Consider the following 17015-nt stretch of genomic DNA (forward strand, 5'->3'; position numbering starts at 1 on the left):
GGTAGAATTTGATTCTGTCAGCTTAAGTTGCGTTATTTGTACAGTGAAAGTGAGAAGAAATTGTCTTTTTCTGTTTGGGCAGTATCTCCAGCTGTGGTTTTCAGATGCCTAATGGTTATTTTATCTTGCTTGTGTTCAACATCGCCATTGTCAAGCCTGCTTACAATTTTAGATCTAAGTGGTGGAAAAATCTAATAGAACAAGTTTGTTCTTTGGGGAACGTAAAATATAGGTACCTAAGGCTATGAGTGGTACAAATACAGTTAGTTATTACCTTGCTCCAGCTTTCTCTTCTCTTTTCTGCTCAGAAGTAAACAATTTTTCTTCACTATCAAGGCTATTCACAGTTTAGCCTCTTCTCTCCCCATTCTGATCATCATGATTCGAGCATTTTTTTGCTGACTTCTTAGATTTGATCATAAGAATCTTTCTGCTTCCTGGTACCATCCACAAGGCAGCAGCAGGTTATTTTTCCAATCCCATTGAAACCCTCCTTTCATCATGATGCATGCCAAAAAGTTGTCAGAGGTTAGGCTGGTGATGGTCTAAGGCAGCTGTTTATGAAGCCAATTAATATTGTCACATTTTTTGGTTTATTATCCATTTTTATGTATCCATGTATCCATCTCGTTTTATGCTTACATTGTGGACTCCGTGGGTTCAAAATGTACTTTTTTTTTTTGCACGTGTACACTACTTAGCACAGAAGGGTTCTGGTTGTAGAAATACCAAGCATGATACAAGTGTAAGTAAAGCATCTAATGCAAAATAGCAAGAATTGGGATAAAGAATTATTATTCTTACTGTATTAGAAGAATCTTTGCTATTTGTATTACTCATTTTCATATGTAAGTAACTAAAACTTTTCCTTTTTGAAATGCATATAAAGCTTGTGCAGAATATCAAGTCTGTAATCCCAAAGTGATACAAAATCCAGGGGAATTTCAGTAGGATTTAGATTTACCCATCACTTGTTAAGGAAGTACGGAAGAGCATGGTAACTGCAAAGATTTCTTCTGTTTGTAATGTACACCAAGATACCTGCTGCAATTAGGTAGTCTGAGTACTGCCAGAAGTATTTTAGAGCACAGTTGGACTAAAAGAGCTGGGAAAATGAAGTGCTTTAAAAATACACAGTATATGCACAGACCAATGACATGGTTTTCAATTTGTGAAGATCCCAAACATGGGATGTAGTCTTGGATAAACAACCAAGACAAAGGGAGTTAAGAGAAAAATATTACTGGAAATACCCTGTGGCAATGATATTAGCATTTAAAATGTCTATTACTTCATTGTGTTTTAAAATTTATAATAACATATCTGCAAGGCAGTGAAACTCAGATCAGTGGAGGACAGGCAGGATTTGGGTGAGAAACAGTTGAGATGTGCAACTGTATGCTATACTGATAGGAATGTTTCTGTCATTCAAATATGCTTCAGAGAGGCCTTGAAGGAAGACAACAAGAGCTGACCTTTTTCTGTTAAATGAAAATAAGGGAGAAAAAGGAGTTTCGTTTCGTGTTTGTTTCAGTGAGTCGCAAATGGTGCTTGTGCTCTGCTGCCCCTCAGTAGAAATGCTGATTTGACTTTCTCACATGCGGTTTTGTTCTGAATTTAAGTACGGTCTGCTCAGAAGTGACATGTGCTGTACTAAATTCTTGCTGCCAGTCTCAGGGCCCTGACACACCAGCCTCTCCTGTGATAACAATATCCTCTCTGGGACTTCTGCTTTGCCATGTTACCCTACGAAGGCCTCAAAGACAACCTGTTAGCTTTTGCATGTGGTACAGTATCATGTTGTGCAGGCTGCTATTAGATGAGAGTCACTGTAGTGTGCCACGTCATATTCTTGCAAGGCTGCCATGTCTCTCACAGGGTTACTTCATTAGCAATTGTTAAAGGTCATGGAATCCCACGTGTCCCCATTTCCTGATTTAAAGCACAGCTTCAATTATTAGTGAAGTAGTTCAGGGATTTCTGGGTTTGGGAGACTCCTGTGAAAAGGAGTTAAAGTGACGCTCATTCTCTTGGCTTCTGCTTCCATGTCAGCTGCTTCTATGCTCAGAATTTATTTAGTGAGTCACTGCTCAAAGCTTTTTAGGAGACTCTCCATATGCTTTGATGTGGCATGTTCTGTCCAGTTCACAGCTGGGTCATTCAGTTTTCAGATGATTTGTGTAAAGATATCTTTGAAGTTAATTACTAAGTAAAGCCACTCTAGAAAAGCATGCATGGTGATACACGAGTCTTCCGTTCGAAACACGTTCAGTTCAGTGAATCCAAGATATGATACCAGCCAGTGCATGGGTCCTTAAGAAGAACTGCTCCAGATAAGCTTCTGGAGGCCCTAGGGCCCACTGACCTAGGGCAGGCCCCTAATATGTCTGCCCTATAACATGGATGGATGGGGTCCCAAGACCAAAATAACAGACAGTTTTCTGTGATAAAGAGATCAGAACCCTTCTGGGAGGACAGATGGACTTTGGTTACGCTCTCCATGAGGAACCAGAAACTGTGTGCTCTGTTACATACGCAGCGCATGCCTCAACTTCTTGAGATGAGGATAATGACACTTGCCAAACTGTTCAAACTGTAGCTTGGAGGTGACGAGAATAAATTACTTGTGGATGTTTTCAGCTATGACCTTAGAGCCATAGAATGACAGTGCATGATATATAATATGCAGAATATTCTCTCTAAAGAATAGAAGAGGGCATCTGCCCATTATCAATATGGAGAGTCCAGCCCATTGGCATGGCTCTGAATAAGGTTCTCAACCTTTTATTTTAACCATTAGGCTTTCCAGCCTTCTAACTGTGTTTTCTATTGAGAGTCCAATAATCTTGATTAATGTCTTTTCATAACGTGCAGCTTCAGGCTAAGTCCTTTCTTACAGTGTATATCACAAAGGAAAATAGCACAGAAGATTTGTCAGTCTAATTAGACTTTCACTGTCAGCTAAGACAAAATTGTCTAACCCTTGGTCTTGCCTAGGTACTTTCTTTTACACTCATAGATAAAATTGGGGGGGGGGGGGGGGAGAAATTGGCCTTTAATTTAGTTTTTGCTTCTTATAAGTCACTAGTGACATTTTCATCCCAAGACTGCAAAGCTCTAATGAAAAAAGAGCTTTTGATGACTCTCTGCTTTAAAGACTGATTTCATTGGCCCATTGGTACTGCTGAGAATTACGCAGTCTGGCTTTATCCCTCCTTTTCTGCTTCTTCCTCAACTATTTTTTCTTAAAGAGACCAAAGCCCCCAACCTGTACCATCTTTCAGAGTGAAATCCTTTCTCCTGCACTACAGTCTTGTTGAGTGAGTCCTGTTGGTAAAGTTGTATTGCTGCAGTGAAATTCACAAAATGGCATTTACTTATTCACAGTCACATCTCTTCTGTGATGATTAAATGGTAATGTGGTTTGGGCAGAGAAAGCAAGCAGTGTGGAAGCAAGAATCCAAACGTGGGATAGAAAATTTTCATGCAAACTACTGTTCATGTAGGTTACAGAGTGATTAATTCAATTATTCTAAACGACCTCTAAATATTTCACAAGTATGTAGTATATAAATAGATTTAGTGCACACTGAAATACAGAATCTTTCGCATGTAATGTAGTAGCTACCTAGCCAGAAACATGTATATGATATGATAATGTTCTGTATGGGAAAAGGATAAAAATATTCTCCAAGTTTTAACTGAGCATTAGATGGGGGAGTGGTGTGGTGTGTTTAAATTTTATTTATTGATTTAGTGTTCAGGATACTTGGATTACCTATAAAACTCATATAGTCTAAAATATAACCCTATATTTTCATTATTTCATTCACTTTCTGCAGAAGACAGGTGTGCTGCACTTCTGGAAGTGCCATAGTGAGCCAGGAGTTCAGTACTCATCCAAAAAGGGAATGTGATTTTACTGTAATATTTTTCCAGCCTACGCTCCCAAGTGCCGACAAGTACTGATGATGGAAATAAGCTCAGCCTTGTATTTCTGCTAAGTACAATTAGAGTAATAAAGAACATTGTATTTGTAAAGCAGCTCATGCATATGCTGGTGTATGCTGTCATTTGTTGACATTATCACCAGTGATATTTGAACATTTAACTTAGTAACCATTGTTGGCTCCAAATGGAGACTACTCTTTCATGACTCCAGGGGAGGGATTTGATTGAATGTGTGTGGCAAACTTGTGTGCCACTAGTTGATGCATAGTATGATTTCTCGAAATATAGATAACCAGTTTTTATATAGTAGTGTTGTCAAGTAGTCACTTCAGCCACTCCATTGTGTGTTCTGCTGGGACCCACATTGTCTTTTTATTTCTTCAGTCTAATAGTTTACAGAGGGCCCAAGTTAGCTGATTCATTTCTACAAAGGTTGAGTTTACATTGCCTTTAATCTGCAGATCTGAACAATCATTTGGGACTTGCAGCAAAATCTCAACTGGTGTTTTTGACACATGTACCCAGTTCTGTTCTACTTTGAATTTTGGAAATGAAGATATGGCCCAGCATATGAAGGGTGGGCTGGTCTAGCACTTTTCTAGGACTTCAGCACTTCTTTAGATTTTCTCTGATGAATTTTTTTATCTTGATCAAGAACTCATTGAAGTATTTGTTTGATTTTAGGTGACCAAAAAGCACACCCTTTCAGTATTAAAAGGGTAAGAAGCTGTAATAACAGCTGTAGAAAACTGTAGAAACCTTCTTCAGACAGGCAGGCAGGCATACCTTTTTCGGAAAGTAACCTTAGAAACATCAGTATGTACTTTATTTTTTTAGGGCATGGTACCCCTTGGTTTATTTAGACATGTCATTTGCCCTGCCAGAAAGGATTCTTGAAAGTCACGTGGAAGATTATTTTCAAAATCTGATTAATACAGTGTTCAGGAACTAAAGCTACAATAGTTGACCATACATTAGATCACAAGCCAAATGAAAGAATAGGACAAGTGTGTTGTTCTAGGATGTTTGTGCAGCGACAATATATGATGAAGAGATCCAATACTACAAAAGCAAGTGCTTAGAAATAAATGGAGTAGAATCAATTGTTATAGCTCAAATATAGTTGGAGGATTCGCTCACGTTTTGTTATAGCATATCTGCTCTGCTTGCTATTTATATACTTCAAGGAAATGCCTAGAAGCTGCAGATGTTGCCAAAATACTTCCAGAGCATATAGTTCTATTTTATTTGTTTGGAATTTTTTAACAAGACTGGCTGAGAGGTGGGAATGTACCCCTTAACTTTCCTAGCTCATATTTGAATGAACGTGCAGAAATTAGAAACACATCCATGCTGTTGTGACAGACCCGCTTTCTGAAACCATCTAATTAGTGCCTTGGGTTTTCTGTAGAATGATGGTGGTGTTAACTAGCAGATACAGAAAGATTTCTGCTAGTTTCTTTTTCATCTGTGGGTTGAGTTGTCACTGATTTGCAAGATATGTCTGTCACAGTACAGCTCTTAAAAGTAGCAATTAGCAAGACAGGCTATGCAACCACCAATCCTTTCTCTTCTCCCTTAGATGGCACATGAGTAGGTGGGAAGTTGTTCATTTTGATTGCAAAATTACTTCTATTATATTCTGAAAGATAAGAATTTGTTTCCACAAAATTTCAACTGAAAAATAAAGGCAAAGGGGTGACAAATTGGATTTCAGTTCTCTTGGTATTGCATGGGATGCAAATGCTCCCCTTGTTTCTTATTGTGTGTTCTTGGAGAAAATTTGGTCTGTTGGCTTTTCACCCTTATAATGAGTCATGAAGGAACCATCTTCCCTAATAATTACTTTGAGACTGGTGCTGTGTTGCCCATTTTGCTGTGTCTCAGATCAGGTGTGCTAAGGAAATTGATTTGTGGATAAGGACACTTCCAGGGAATACCAGTAGTTCATTAGGAGGTGCGAAACAGAGAGTAGGAAACGTTGGGAATGCTGTAATGGCTAAATGTATGAAAGTGGATAAAGAAAGGATAAATACTGAGGTGTGGACAAGGAACTAAGATCCAGATGATGAGATACATCTATCTCATAGAGATACGGGAAGGAAACTGCAAGATTTAAAGATGGAGAGTGGCATGGCTAAAGGTGGTAGGCTGGTGGCTCTAGCAATTCTATTTTGGATGCACAAAGGTTTGGAGAAGAGAGAAACTTGTACCCATATGGATTAGTAACTGTTCTTCTACTTCTTAATCTCTGCTTTGTTCCATACTCTATCTTCCCCAGGGATAAAGGGAAGTCTTTTTTTTTTTTTTGCCAAGCTGGCAGGGACTCAGATCAGTAGAACTGCTGGCAGTGAGATCTGAGGACTCATGGCTTCTTCCACAGCAGTTCAAACTCAGGTGGAGCTGGACTCTTACACACTTGTACTAAGATCATCTAAAAAGCACCTCTTCCTGTCACTTGCAACAGCTCTTTTCCAGTAACTGTTTTGAACAGGAAAACTCAGTGTAAAAAAAGTCAGGTCAGGTAAGGAGAAAAAACTACTATATGTTGTATTCTTCTAACATCCAAGCAATAGCCTCAGTGCCCAAGCCATACACAGAGATTTGCACAAATAGCTTGAATTTAACTTGGTCATAATGTCCTTTTTTTTTTTTTCCTGAAAGATGACCTCCAATGAAAGTATAAGGACATGAATGATTTTAATCTGTGGTAACAATGGAGAACCAGTCCTGACTGACTCCAGCAGCATAAATATACAAAATGACAGATTATCCTGCTGCCTCCCTCCCTGCTGCCTAAGCACACACATACACACTCAGTAGCACACAGCAAAATTCAAATTGGTCTTTATCTTTTATCTGTTGCCCCAGTGATTAATGCTGCTCTTGCTCGGAGACTAATCGAATGAGGGGAAATATGGAGAAAGAAATATGTATTTCTTAGACTATTGTTATCAGTGTTATTATTATTCCTTTAATATATTTTCCTCCTGTTAGAAGAACTTAATGTACTGACACAGCAGGAAGCAAGAGGTGAGGGCAGATTTGATGGCAAGAAGATGAATGGCGCGGGCCACAGCTAGTGGAACACAGGCATTTTGCAGGAGGAGGTGAGCTGCCAAGCTGCTCTGGAGTTGCAGCATTTTAGCTAGAAAACCAAGAGGCTGTAGCAGGCTGAATACAGGTCCTGAACCAGGAGCTACTGTTTACTAAGACCTATTCAATTTACTCAGCACCTGTCAACAAACCTCCTCTCCAAATGGTTCTTCACTTTCCCTGTGTAGTAAAACAAGGATACACTGGTCCTTGGTCTGTCTCACAGCCAGGTTTACAGGCACTATTCTGGTAGTATCGGTTATACTTTGTAAATTGCCTCAGGTGTTGTAGTCCCTTTCCCCCCTGCCTGGTCCTTGGCCTCAGTCTTTTATAGTGGTACTATGACCTTGTAGTTCCACTTTGATCCTACAGATGTGTACAGCATAGAGCAGAAAATTTACTCTGTGCTGTGGTAAAAACAGAAACGGATGTTTTGAATGGGCATGACTTAAATTTGAGTAGGAGGCCTGTCTTATGAGTGAGTAGGAATGGATTCCAATTGTCTTGTTTCCTTAGGATCTTAAGAAAAAAGACTTAAAGATACAGTAAAGAGGTCACACCTTATTTCGTTTTCCCTTTGAGAAGAGGAATACAGAAAGGAGTACCTCTAATAATGGAATAGACTCGTTTGGGATTAAGAGTCATGTTGCCTCTCTCCTTATTTCAGCATTCTGTCTGTTTTAACAAGTGTGACTACTCATTTTCCTAAATATACTCTTATTGTGGTGAGATGGTGGTGGACATCAAAAAAGAAATGGGATAGATATAGAAAGAGGAGGGATGATACCTACACTATAGAAGAATTTTTTGGTAGGATCAGTATTCCCTGGGCTCTCTGTTTTATTACTCTTTGCTGTGAGTATATTGGCATAATGTCCTCTTCCTTCACAGAGTAGGATCAAGACTTACAAATACGTTTAGGGTCCAAATCTTAAGCAAAATTATTTTAGCTTCCAATTGATTACATTTAGGCAGCAGTTAATCCTGTTGTTTTCTGCTAGAGCAATGCTGGGTGTTTGTATTAACACTTACATTAGCACGTGGGTCTCCAGTGCCCAGGTTTGTTTCATTGTTATAGGCATAACCTCATTAGAGATATTCATAGCAAAGCAAGCTAAAACTGATTCTGTACACCTGATATATGCAACTCCTCCGCTCACGTTAGTCCCATATATGTCTCCCAGTTTACATATACTTCTTAAGTTGTCCTCTCACTGCCTAATGCATTGTCGTTTACTCTGTCACACTTCAGACTTGTGTAATGAACTGAAGTTGTTCTTAAGCTTGTGAGCAATGGTTGTTCAGATGACTGACTGCTGCTGTCACCTGCTTGTCTCGTCTTGAGATTTCGCAATTTGTGAGAATGAAATTTAGAAATGTAGATATGCTAGGAAAGTCAGAATGTACAGCCTGTTCCTCTGGAGTCCCTGAAGGCATTCAGCTTTAACAGCACCGGAGGAGGAACTAAGCAGCAGAGCTTATGGGCTTCCTCCGGAGCCAGGAGGGCAGCTGGCCTCACTCTGTAACAGAGCCATGTGCGGGTGCTGGGGACCAGCCATCAGGTAGGATTTCCAGCTGCTAGATATAAATAAGAGTGCCAGGGTGGAAAGGATAGATAGATGGGAAGAAGGAGGGTTGTGTGTCGTGTACATGCCTCAAAGAACTACTGCAGTGGGAGCCTCTCCTGTGCAGGACTTCTTCCACGCCCACACCTGACTAATTGTGAGGTATTGTGCTCAGATGGCTGATCACATGTTGTCCTTCTGTTTATGGACTCAAGCACAGCAGAGAAATTTCTGCTTGCTTGGCTGTAGCATTTGTTGCCCTGGCAAGAAGCAAGAACCACTTACAATCTGCTGTGAAAAGGCTCGGTGTCTCTCTGGCTGCCTCTCAGCTAATGTCTGATGCTTGCAAGTTGGTTGTTTTGTCCTTTGTTACCTGAGGCCATGGAATGGTGTTAGCTTCTGCTCCATGTGATTCCTGGAGGGAAGGGAGGGAGGAAGTTGGCAAGAACTGGAAAGGAGGGCAAGAGCCTGGCTGTGGATTACTAAGGACCAGGATCTCAATGTTCACTTTGGCCTTAGGAAATGCTGTAGCAATTAGAGTGAGTTGCAGCCCTGCAGTCTGTGCCTTGCTCTTTTTATGATGGTTTGTTGTGCAGTTTCAGCTAGGTCCCTGGATCAAATTCTGAGTCTGAATTGCTCTCTCACTTCCACAAGGCCAGATCTTCTTTGGTGGGGTTTGGAAAGCTCTCCTGCTGCAACTCTTGGCGGGGATTTATGCTTTCCTGCTTGGTATTGTAGTGGTGGACACGAGGCATCAAAGGCAGACAGACAATCAGAAAGTTAAATGGCATCAGGGCTTCTGCTGGGAGAGGGGAAATAGGGTGAAAGGAGGGCAATGTCATCACCTTCCCTGAGAGAGCTGCAGATTGAACAAGGCAGAGAATGTAAATAACAGTTTACAACACCAAGGATCATTCTAGAGGCAGAGAGAGGTAATGGCACAGGCTGGCTGTCCCTCTGCTTCTGTTGGGTTTGGTCACTTTGAATTTACTGGCTGTTTTAATTCTATTCAAAGCTGGTTTAATGACAGCAGTAGCTGAAGGTCAGGAGGACTTCAGGATTTATTTTTTTTTAAAACTTTTTTTCTGTTGTTAGCTGTTCTTCTCTTGCTTTTTCATCCTCCTAAAGCTGAGAGGCAGTTTCTGTGGTGGCAATGAAAGGTGACAGTGGTTAGGTAGTGTCATACCCCATTTCTTCCAATAGGACATTACGGAGAAGACAAGAGGAGTGATTACTATTATCCATGGGTACAGCTAAGCTCCATCTGGCAAGTTGCATTTGCAGGACCTGTCATGTGTATTGCCTTGGCATCTGACAGCTTTTCAGCTCGGGAGCCCATCCACCTGCAATGGTCCATAAATTCAGACTAAGAATGTGGGGAGAAATAGTGAATTATTAACTCAAAACACCTATGTACCTAGAAATTAGAAATCTGCTTGTTAATTACATCTCTCTGAGCCAGAAATCCTCTCCTTCTATAAGTATATATTATTTATATGACTGATACCTTTACTGTGGAACTATACGGAGATTTAGATTAGGGCTGAATCATAACTTCATCATGGTGCAAGTCAGGGCATTTTTTGGCAGTCTTGTGCAAATTCATCCATAGAAGGCGAAGACTTAAAAAAAAAAAAAAGGTCAGTCCAGACGCCTGTAATTTCTCATCCCTTTTGCTGTCCAGGAAGACCTTTTAAAAGAAAAAACCACAGTACTTTCTGAAAAAGGGGAGGGCTGGTTTTCATTTTGCAAAAGTAAAACTGAATTAATAACTTGTTTTTTTAATTATTTTTTATCATTCACAGATTAATTTTTCAATTTTACTTGCATGAAAGTATGGGGTCTAGAAAATAAAACTTCTTACTTTTTTGAGATGTGCAGATAAAAGTGATGGTAACAACCATAATATGAATTTTGGTTCAAAATTGTCAAAGATATCAGTGACCATGAATGGCCATACTCACTGTTCCTAGAAACAAATTTTCTTTACTGAAAACCGTCATGTAAGAAAATCTGGTGGCCACTTCTAAAAACTATAGAATAATAGAAGGGAGGCTGTGTTTGTGAAAATGGCTGTTTTCTGAAAACACCAAGCAATGATATAACAGAAAATTCACATCACTGAAGAAGAGCATGCCCTAAGCACTTGATACTGGAAGTTGTACATATATCCTGGAAGAGATATGGAGACGTTAAACGTGGACTGTCCTATAACTCTGGTGTGGTGTCTGTAGTGGGACTGTTTTTTCTAATCACTGCTTGTAGTGATTGTTCATTTAACTGGATCATGTTGTTCCAGGTGCCATTTCTGCTCTATTTTAATGCATCTGGTGTGATTCTAATTTGCACAGAGCAGTAAAATTTGAGCTGTAACCCACATGGCAGCATCAGGATGCCAATTTTAACTTGATTGACCTTCTTTAGCATCAGACTGTATGCAGTTCAGCCATTCCTGGTTCTAGACACAGAATTTGCTTTCCTACTTGTGTGTAATTTGGGAAAACTCTTAATCCAGTTGATGCCTTTGACATAGTGCCAGGGAGAGGAAGTTGTCTAAAGCAGTCCTTTCAGCCAAATCTTGCTGTGTAGAGCTGTGATTCTTTGCTCTGTAGCAAGGGAAATAGGTGGATTTCACATCCCCTTGACCGAAGGCTTCAGTCTCTGGGATAGATCACGTGGCATCTGCTGGAGCACTGTGTGTGCATGCTAACAGTAATGAAAACAGGCAGTAACAAAATTTCTTTCTGAGGCATCTTACAAACTGTATCCAAGGATTGTTTTTTTTTATCACAGATATATAGCTAATTGTAGGTTAGCACCTAATTATTGTTTAATAATGCATAGCTAAACCAGCAGTAGTTTAGGATGGCAACTAAAAATGCTTTCAACATGGCTGTGAAGCAAGAAGCAAAACCATACAGAAGCAGGATATAATTAACCAAGTTGTCATTGCATCAGGACACCCCTAAATCAGTTATTTAAAAAAAGGTTGTTGAATAGTCAAATGATCTCAATAAGACTGTTACCTCAACAATGGCCCCTTCTGACATGCAAAATTATGTGCACTGGTTAAAGAGAATCCTCCCCATCTGCATTTCATGACTGTACTTTGTGTATCTTGTTAACATGTGCAAGCTGTTCTCATCCACAGAGACAGTAGGTGGTTTGGGTTTTCTTATTTTTTTTCTGCCAAGGATAGACAGGTAGGTCTGGACAACAGTGAAGCAATGTCCAAACTAGGTCTAAATTAGCTGTTTAGGGAGTGGAAAACATTCTAGCTATGGAAAACATATTAGCTTGTCACATTGCTTACTGAGAAGCAGGAAATACCATCTCAGACAAACTGGTTCACACATGAACCCACATTAACATGGTGGTTGTGAGGTTATACTGCAGCTGTCTTCAGAGGTAGCTGGGGTTCAAACTGGCAAAAGTGAACAGACAATTCAAGTGGCCAACTTCAGTGGCAGAATCAAAGAGACAGCAAAGCTTCAATGTTCAGGTCTCAAAGACTTTCCTTACTGAATTTTGCCATTTAGTAGGTCATCATTCACATGTCTCTGATCACCCCTTTAAGCTGCCTCCTGGCAGAGCTGGCAGATCAGGACATACACTTGTGCCTGCGCTGCTTCAGGTCACAGCCTGTGCTGCAGTGCCAACCCCTTTAGATGAGCAGGTTACACTGCATGCTGGTTCCTGAAATGGAGCTGTGGAGCAATGGACACACAGTCTTCTTTGTTGCCCTTGCTGCAGGAGCAATAACCTCTGGCTTGTGGGTGAGGAGGACAGCTGGGGATGCTAACATCTTCAACCACTGCCGTAAGAGTAAAAAAGGATGTCAGTCAGAGCTTTTTATTATAAACAAGGCTATTTCTTAATATGGCAAGGCTTTTCAATGCCCTTGCAATGCTTTATTGAAGTTTCTCTGCATGGCATTACATTCTGTAGTAACAAATGGATATACATATCCAAAGCTTTCAATGGGATACAGTACTTGCTTCAGCAGAATATCCTTTTTCCCTAGGTATATTCACCTAATAACTCATTTCTGGACTGCTATTCCTTCTGTGACAGTTCTGCCACTTTGAAGTCCTTCTTGAACCGGTGAAACATTTTCATTAGTTGTCAAGGGTTTTCATTAAAATGATCTTTGGCTTTGACCTCTTACACTGAGATCTCACATCCTATGTTGGCATCCCATGAGAATGGTTTATTCATTGCTCCTTCTGTACCGGGCTAAAATCTTATGGCTTCTGAGGAATTTCTTTCTCTTTAAAAGAGAAAAGTCAAGTGAGCCTAATTATTTCACTGCCCAGGAGTGCAATGTTTCTTATTAAAATACACCTTGAGTAGCACACCTGCACAGTCCTCTCACTAAGACTGAGATGCTTGCTGTGCTGTTCAAGGCTTCTGTAAGAAAGATGAGCTCACATGTGCTTTCCAGGCTTTACTGTGTTGTCTTCATCTGCAGACCTGGAAAACAAATCAAAGAAAAACCATTCATGTCAAAGTCTGGATTTTTTTCTTCTAAATTAAAAAAGGCTTTCCGAGATGTGGAGCGCTTTTGAATGACCTCCGCTGTGCTTTCTGAAGCTCCTCTGCTGTGGAATGTTTATGTGCTGTCAGTGGCAGCTGTCTCCCCCCAAAGAATTCTCAGGGCTCTGACTTAACCTTTTCTGTCTCAGCTTACATCTTTGTTTTTTCTCCCCTCTCTTGCCATTACATCACATCACACCACACTGTCTTTCTCTTCCTTATGCAGGTCTCTTAACTTTCCACAACTCCCCACTGCTTCTTCAGTGCTTCCACCTTTTGTTTATTGTAATGTCAGCTGAATACAAACCTTATCCACTGATATAAACTGACTTAAATGGAATTGCTTTTCCAAGTCCTAAGAATGCTAGAGGCCTAGTAATGTCCCTGCCCCCTTTGAACAGGGTGTGCCCTTCCCATTTCCAGGAGATTTGCAAAGCCAGAGAGGACAAAGCTCTTCCCTGGGGGAATGGGAGGCATCTGCCTTGCAGGGCTTAGTCTTAATTTCATCGACAGGCTTAGCAGGCAGTAGCTGAGACCATGAAATGGGCAGGAGGTTTGAGAGGACACTGTTACCTGCCCAGTGCATCTCCTCATGGTTTTTGCATGTGTGTGCTGTATTTCTCTTGGATTCTGTCCCTGGACATTGACTCCCAGAGCGTGAGGATTGATTGCCTTATAATATTATCCTGGCTAAGATTCCTCAAGTATTGTTTATGAAAACACCTAATCCTCCCAGGATGTTTATTACTCAGTTAGCTGTGGTAATACAGCAGTACCTTTCACAAAACATAAAATATTGACATTTATTTGTTTAAAATCAGTTGCTTTTTTATTTGCCTAGCCTTAGTTTTGTGTTACAGAACAGTACAAATAGGACCCTCTGGTCAACCGTACCTGTTATTTGTAATCCAGTCTTTCTGTCTTTTTCCAAACCCATCCTCATCCATGAGAACTGGCAGCCTAAAATTCAATGTATACTGGAGAAGCAGGTTAAGTCAGCCTTCATTAAACTCCATGCCTCTGTCTAGAATGCTCTCACTCATCTGTAACAGCTAACTTCAAAGCTGAGTCACATGTAACTTCACTGTAGTCACAGCAGTGACTATAGAGAGGTGAACACTTAAGCTAGCTATAAATTAAAATAACCTGACTCTCTTCTTTCACACTGAAAGTAAATGAAACTGATGTGAATTAGAAATAACTGCATGCAAGAGAAGTAATGAGAACGAATGAGGAAACAAGCTTCTAATCTAGTTGTTACTTTATACTAGCCTTCTTTCTTTTCTTTTCATGCTTTCTCCTTTGAGGGACAATGACAAGCTCAAGATCCCGCTTATAACTATCTTCTGCCACCTCATGATGATCTAACATTTACATTGTATGGGCTCCCCAGTGTGGCCCAAGGGCTGTTTCTTTTTTGTCAGTAAAGCAGGACTTCATTTCGCTCTTGAAATAAAGTCAGTCCATCAGGGATTCTTTGACTGCTGCAGAAATGGTTAGCTATGTTAATCAGGGATTATGAGAATTGTGCCTGTTCCCTTTGCTGCCTGCCACTTACTAGTCAAGACTTCCTTTCTGCAGAAGAAGGTGGCTCTTTATGCAGGCAGGCAGTGGTCTGACACTTGCAGCTTGGGTGGGGAACCCCCAAATTTGTTCTGGATTGCTGATACACAGAGGGCTTTTTTGCAACAGCTTTATCTGGATTGTTTATTTCCAGAGCAAAACCACTATGCTGCTCCCCAGAACTGCTTGAGATCACGCTTACTATCAGACAAAGTAAGACAGAAAACAAGAGGCATGGGTTTAAACTTTCTTAGCATTAACTTAGAAATGGAATCACAAAAAGAGAAGTATAACAGTAAAATGTAATTGTGAGTTGTATTTAAGAATAAGGATGTTTCCAAACTCATTCACAATTTTAGCTGGGTGGGGGAGTTGGCATCTATCTGCCTCTGAAGCCGTCTAGCACTGAGGTCATCCTTTCTCTGAGTATTTCTCTTATCCTTCGTGCATGCTGGAATGTCTTTCCTACCTGTCTCTATTTTCAAGGCAGCTCAGGCTGCCATTCAAAGGTAGCAAGCGCTGCAGGCCTTCCCCTTCATGGGGGCTTTTCTGGGATAAAAATCCTATTGCATTCTTTACTTGACACACACCTTCCAGCTAGACAAAATGTTTTCCAGGCTGTGCAAGGTTCAAAATGCACAGTTTTGCTTCACTTTGAGTTCCTTCTCAAGCTCACATGTAATACTACAAGTCCATTCAGCTTAGTGCTTCTTCTTTTATTCCTTCCTGTGCTGTTTGTCAGCTTTGAGCAGCACGCTGTCGTACCTGTCACTGTTGACGTGGTTTTACATTATGGACAGATGTCTATGGACAGGGAAAGTGGGACTGTCGTCATGCTGAACTTCAGCAACAGATGAGTTAGCTGGATAGTTACAGCTAGTACTTAAAATCCTCTTTATAGCTGATGGAAAGAGATAGTTGTCTCTAGAGGGAGATCATCCCATCCTAAAATAGATGCCTAACTTAAGAGGAATTAACTGCCCCCTGGAGATCCCTATGACTGTAAAAGGAAGCTGGAAAACTAACCTAAAAGTGGACATTTGATGTCTGGATGAGTACATTTCAGTGTTATCATCCTGTGTCTATATAAATAAAAACATTTTCTTCTTGGTTTTACTTTTTCTTCACATTACCTTCCTTCTTGCTTTTCTTATTTCATCTTTGGCAAGAGCTAGGATGGGAGGGTATTAGCAGTAGAAATAATAAAAAAAAAAAAAAAAGTTTTACTATTCATGCTAAAACATCCTTTCAAACTACCTGGATTACACAACCTCTTCATAACTAGTTTTGTCTTCTTGTAGTGAGGGAAGCTTAGGGATTCACTCACAGTGGGTACCACATGTGATCTCCATCAAAACTTCAGAGTCCAAAGCTGCTATAAGCAGACTCCGGCAGCAATTAATAAACAGAACAGAAACATGTTTAATGTAGCACTTTGTTTGAAAGTTGGCATTCAGAAAACTGAAGTTAAACAGTTAACAAAAGTACTATTGCATAGGTCTTTGAAGAGGTTGCTTTCAGCACTTTTGTTCTTCAAGACAATGATACCTGAAATGGTCATAGATGCAAAGACAACTCATGTGATGAAATAGAATATTTTTTCTGCTCTCCAGCTCATTAGTGGAAATCCAGACCTTTCAACCAATTCTCTTAACATCACTATCAGCAGGTGGAAGTTGAAGGAGATTAGAAAGGACTCTCATGGCCTTGCACAGGGGCAGGGATTCTTCTGGAGAGTAGTTGTAGTTGAACTGACCCAGAGAGATACTGAAATTGCCTTGAACTCTTAAAGCTTTCTTTTGTTATCAAAAGTCTTCTCCCCTCTCTGGTCCCGAACGTAATCTCTTCTGTAGTTAACTCTGAGCAAATTCTTCAGTGAAGAAACTTGTGTTTTGTACTGTCCACTCTTACTAGTAAATAAGTAACTTCTGTAGCCTCCTTCTCTAATTCAGGCCAGTAGATAGGACACCAGAATCAACTCTCTGGGCCTGAACTGTATGATTATAGTAGTGCATTGTAGGAAAACCTGACATGAGTCACCGAGTTAAGTCCCCCAGCTATTACAGACACCATTCTCTATGGTCTCTTCAATAATGTTTTGTTCCCAGACTTTGCCTGACATTTCATGCCCTTTTTACATTACATGCCCTTTTTACAAGGGCATGTAGTGATAGGACAAGGGGTAATGGTTTTAAACTGATAGAAGGTAGTTTTAGATTAGATGTAAGGAAGAAATTCTTTACTGTGAGGGTGGTGAGGCACTGGAACAGGTTGCCCAGAGAGGTTGTGGATGTCCCATCCCTG

At 40.4% G+C, this 17015-nt stretch overlaps 1 protein-coding gene across 9 annotated transcripts in view; it reads left to right on the forward strand.

Annotated features, from left to right (window-relative positions):
* NRXN3 (neurexin 3) overlaps positions 1 to 17015 on the forward strand; it is a 984457-nt gene that overhangs the window by 876461 nt on the left and 90981 nt on the right. For 3 of the 9 annotated variants that reach the window (XM_010583786.1, XM_010583789.1, XM_010583784.1), the window contains one exon: positions 2300 to 2302. The exons of the other annotated variants lie outside the window; for them this stretch is intronic. In XM_010583786.1, the coding sequence (XP_010582088.1) occupies positions 2300 to 2302 (3 nt within the window). The remainder of the gene's footprint in view (positions 1 to 2299; positions 2303 to 17015) is intronic. 9 annotated transcript variants of the gene reach the window in all.

Source organism: Haliaeetus leucocephalus, unplaced genomic scaffold (genome assembly GCF_000737465.1).
Source record: "Haliaeetus leucocephalus isolate CR32 unplaced genomic scaffold, Haliaeetus_leucocephalus-4.0 Scaffold932, whole genome shotgun sequence".
Taxonomy (NCBI): domain Eukaryota; kingdom Metazoa; phylum Chordata; class Aves; order Accipitriformes; family Accipitridae; genus Haliaeetus; species Haliaeetus leucocephalus.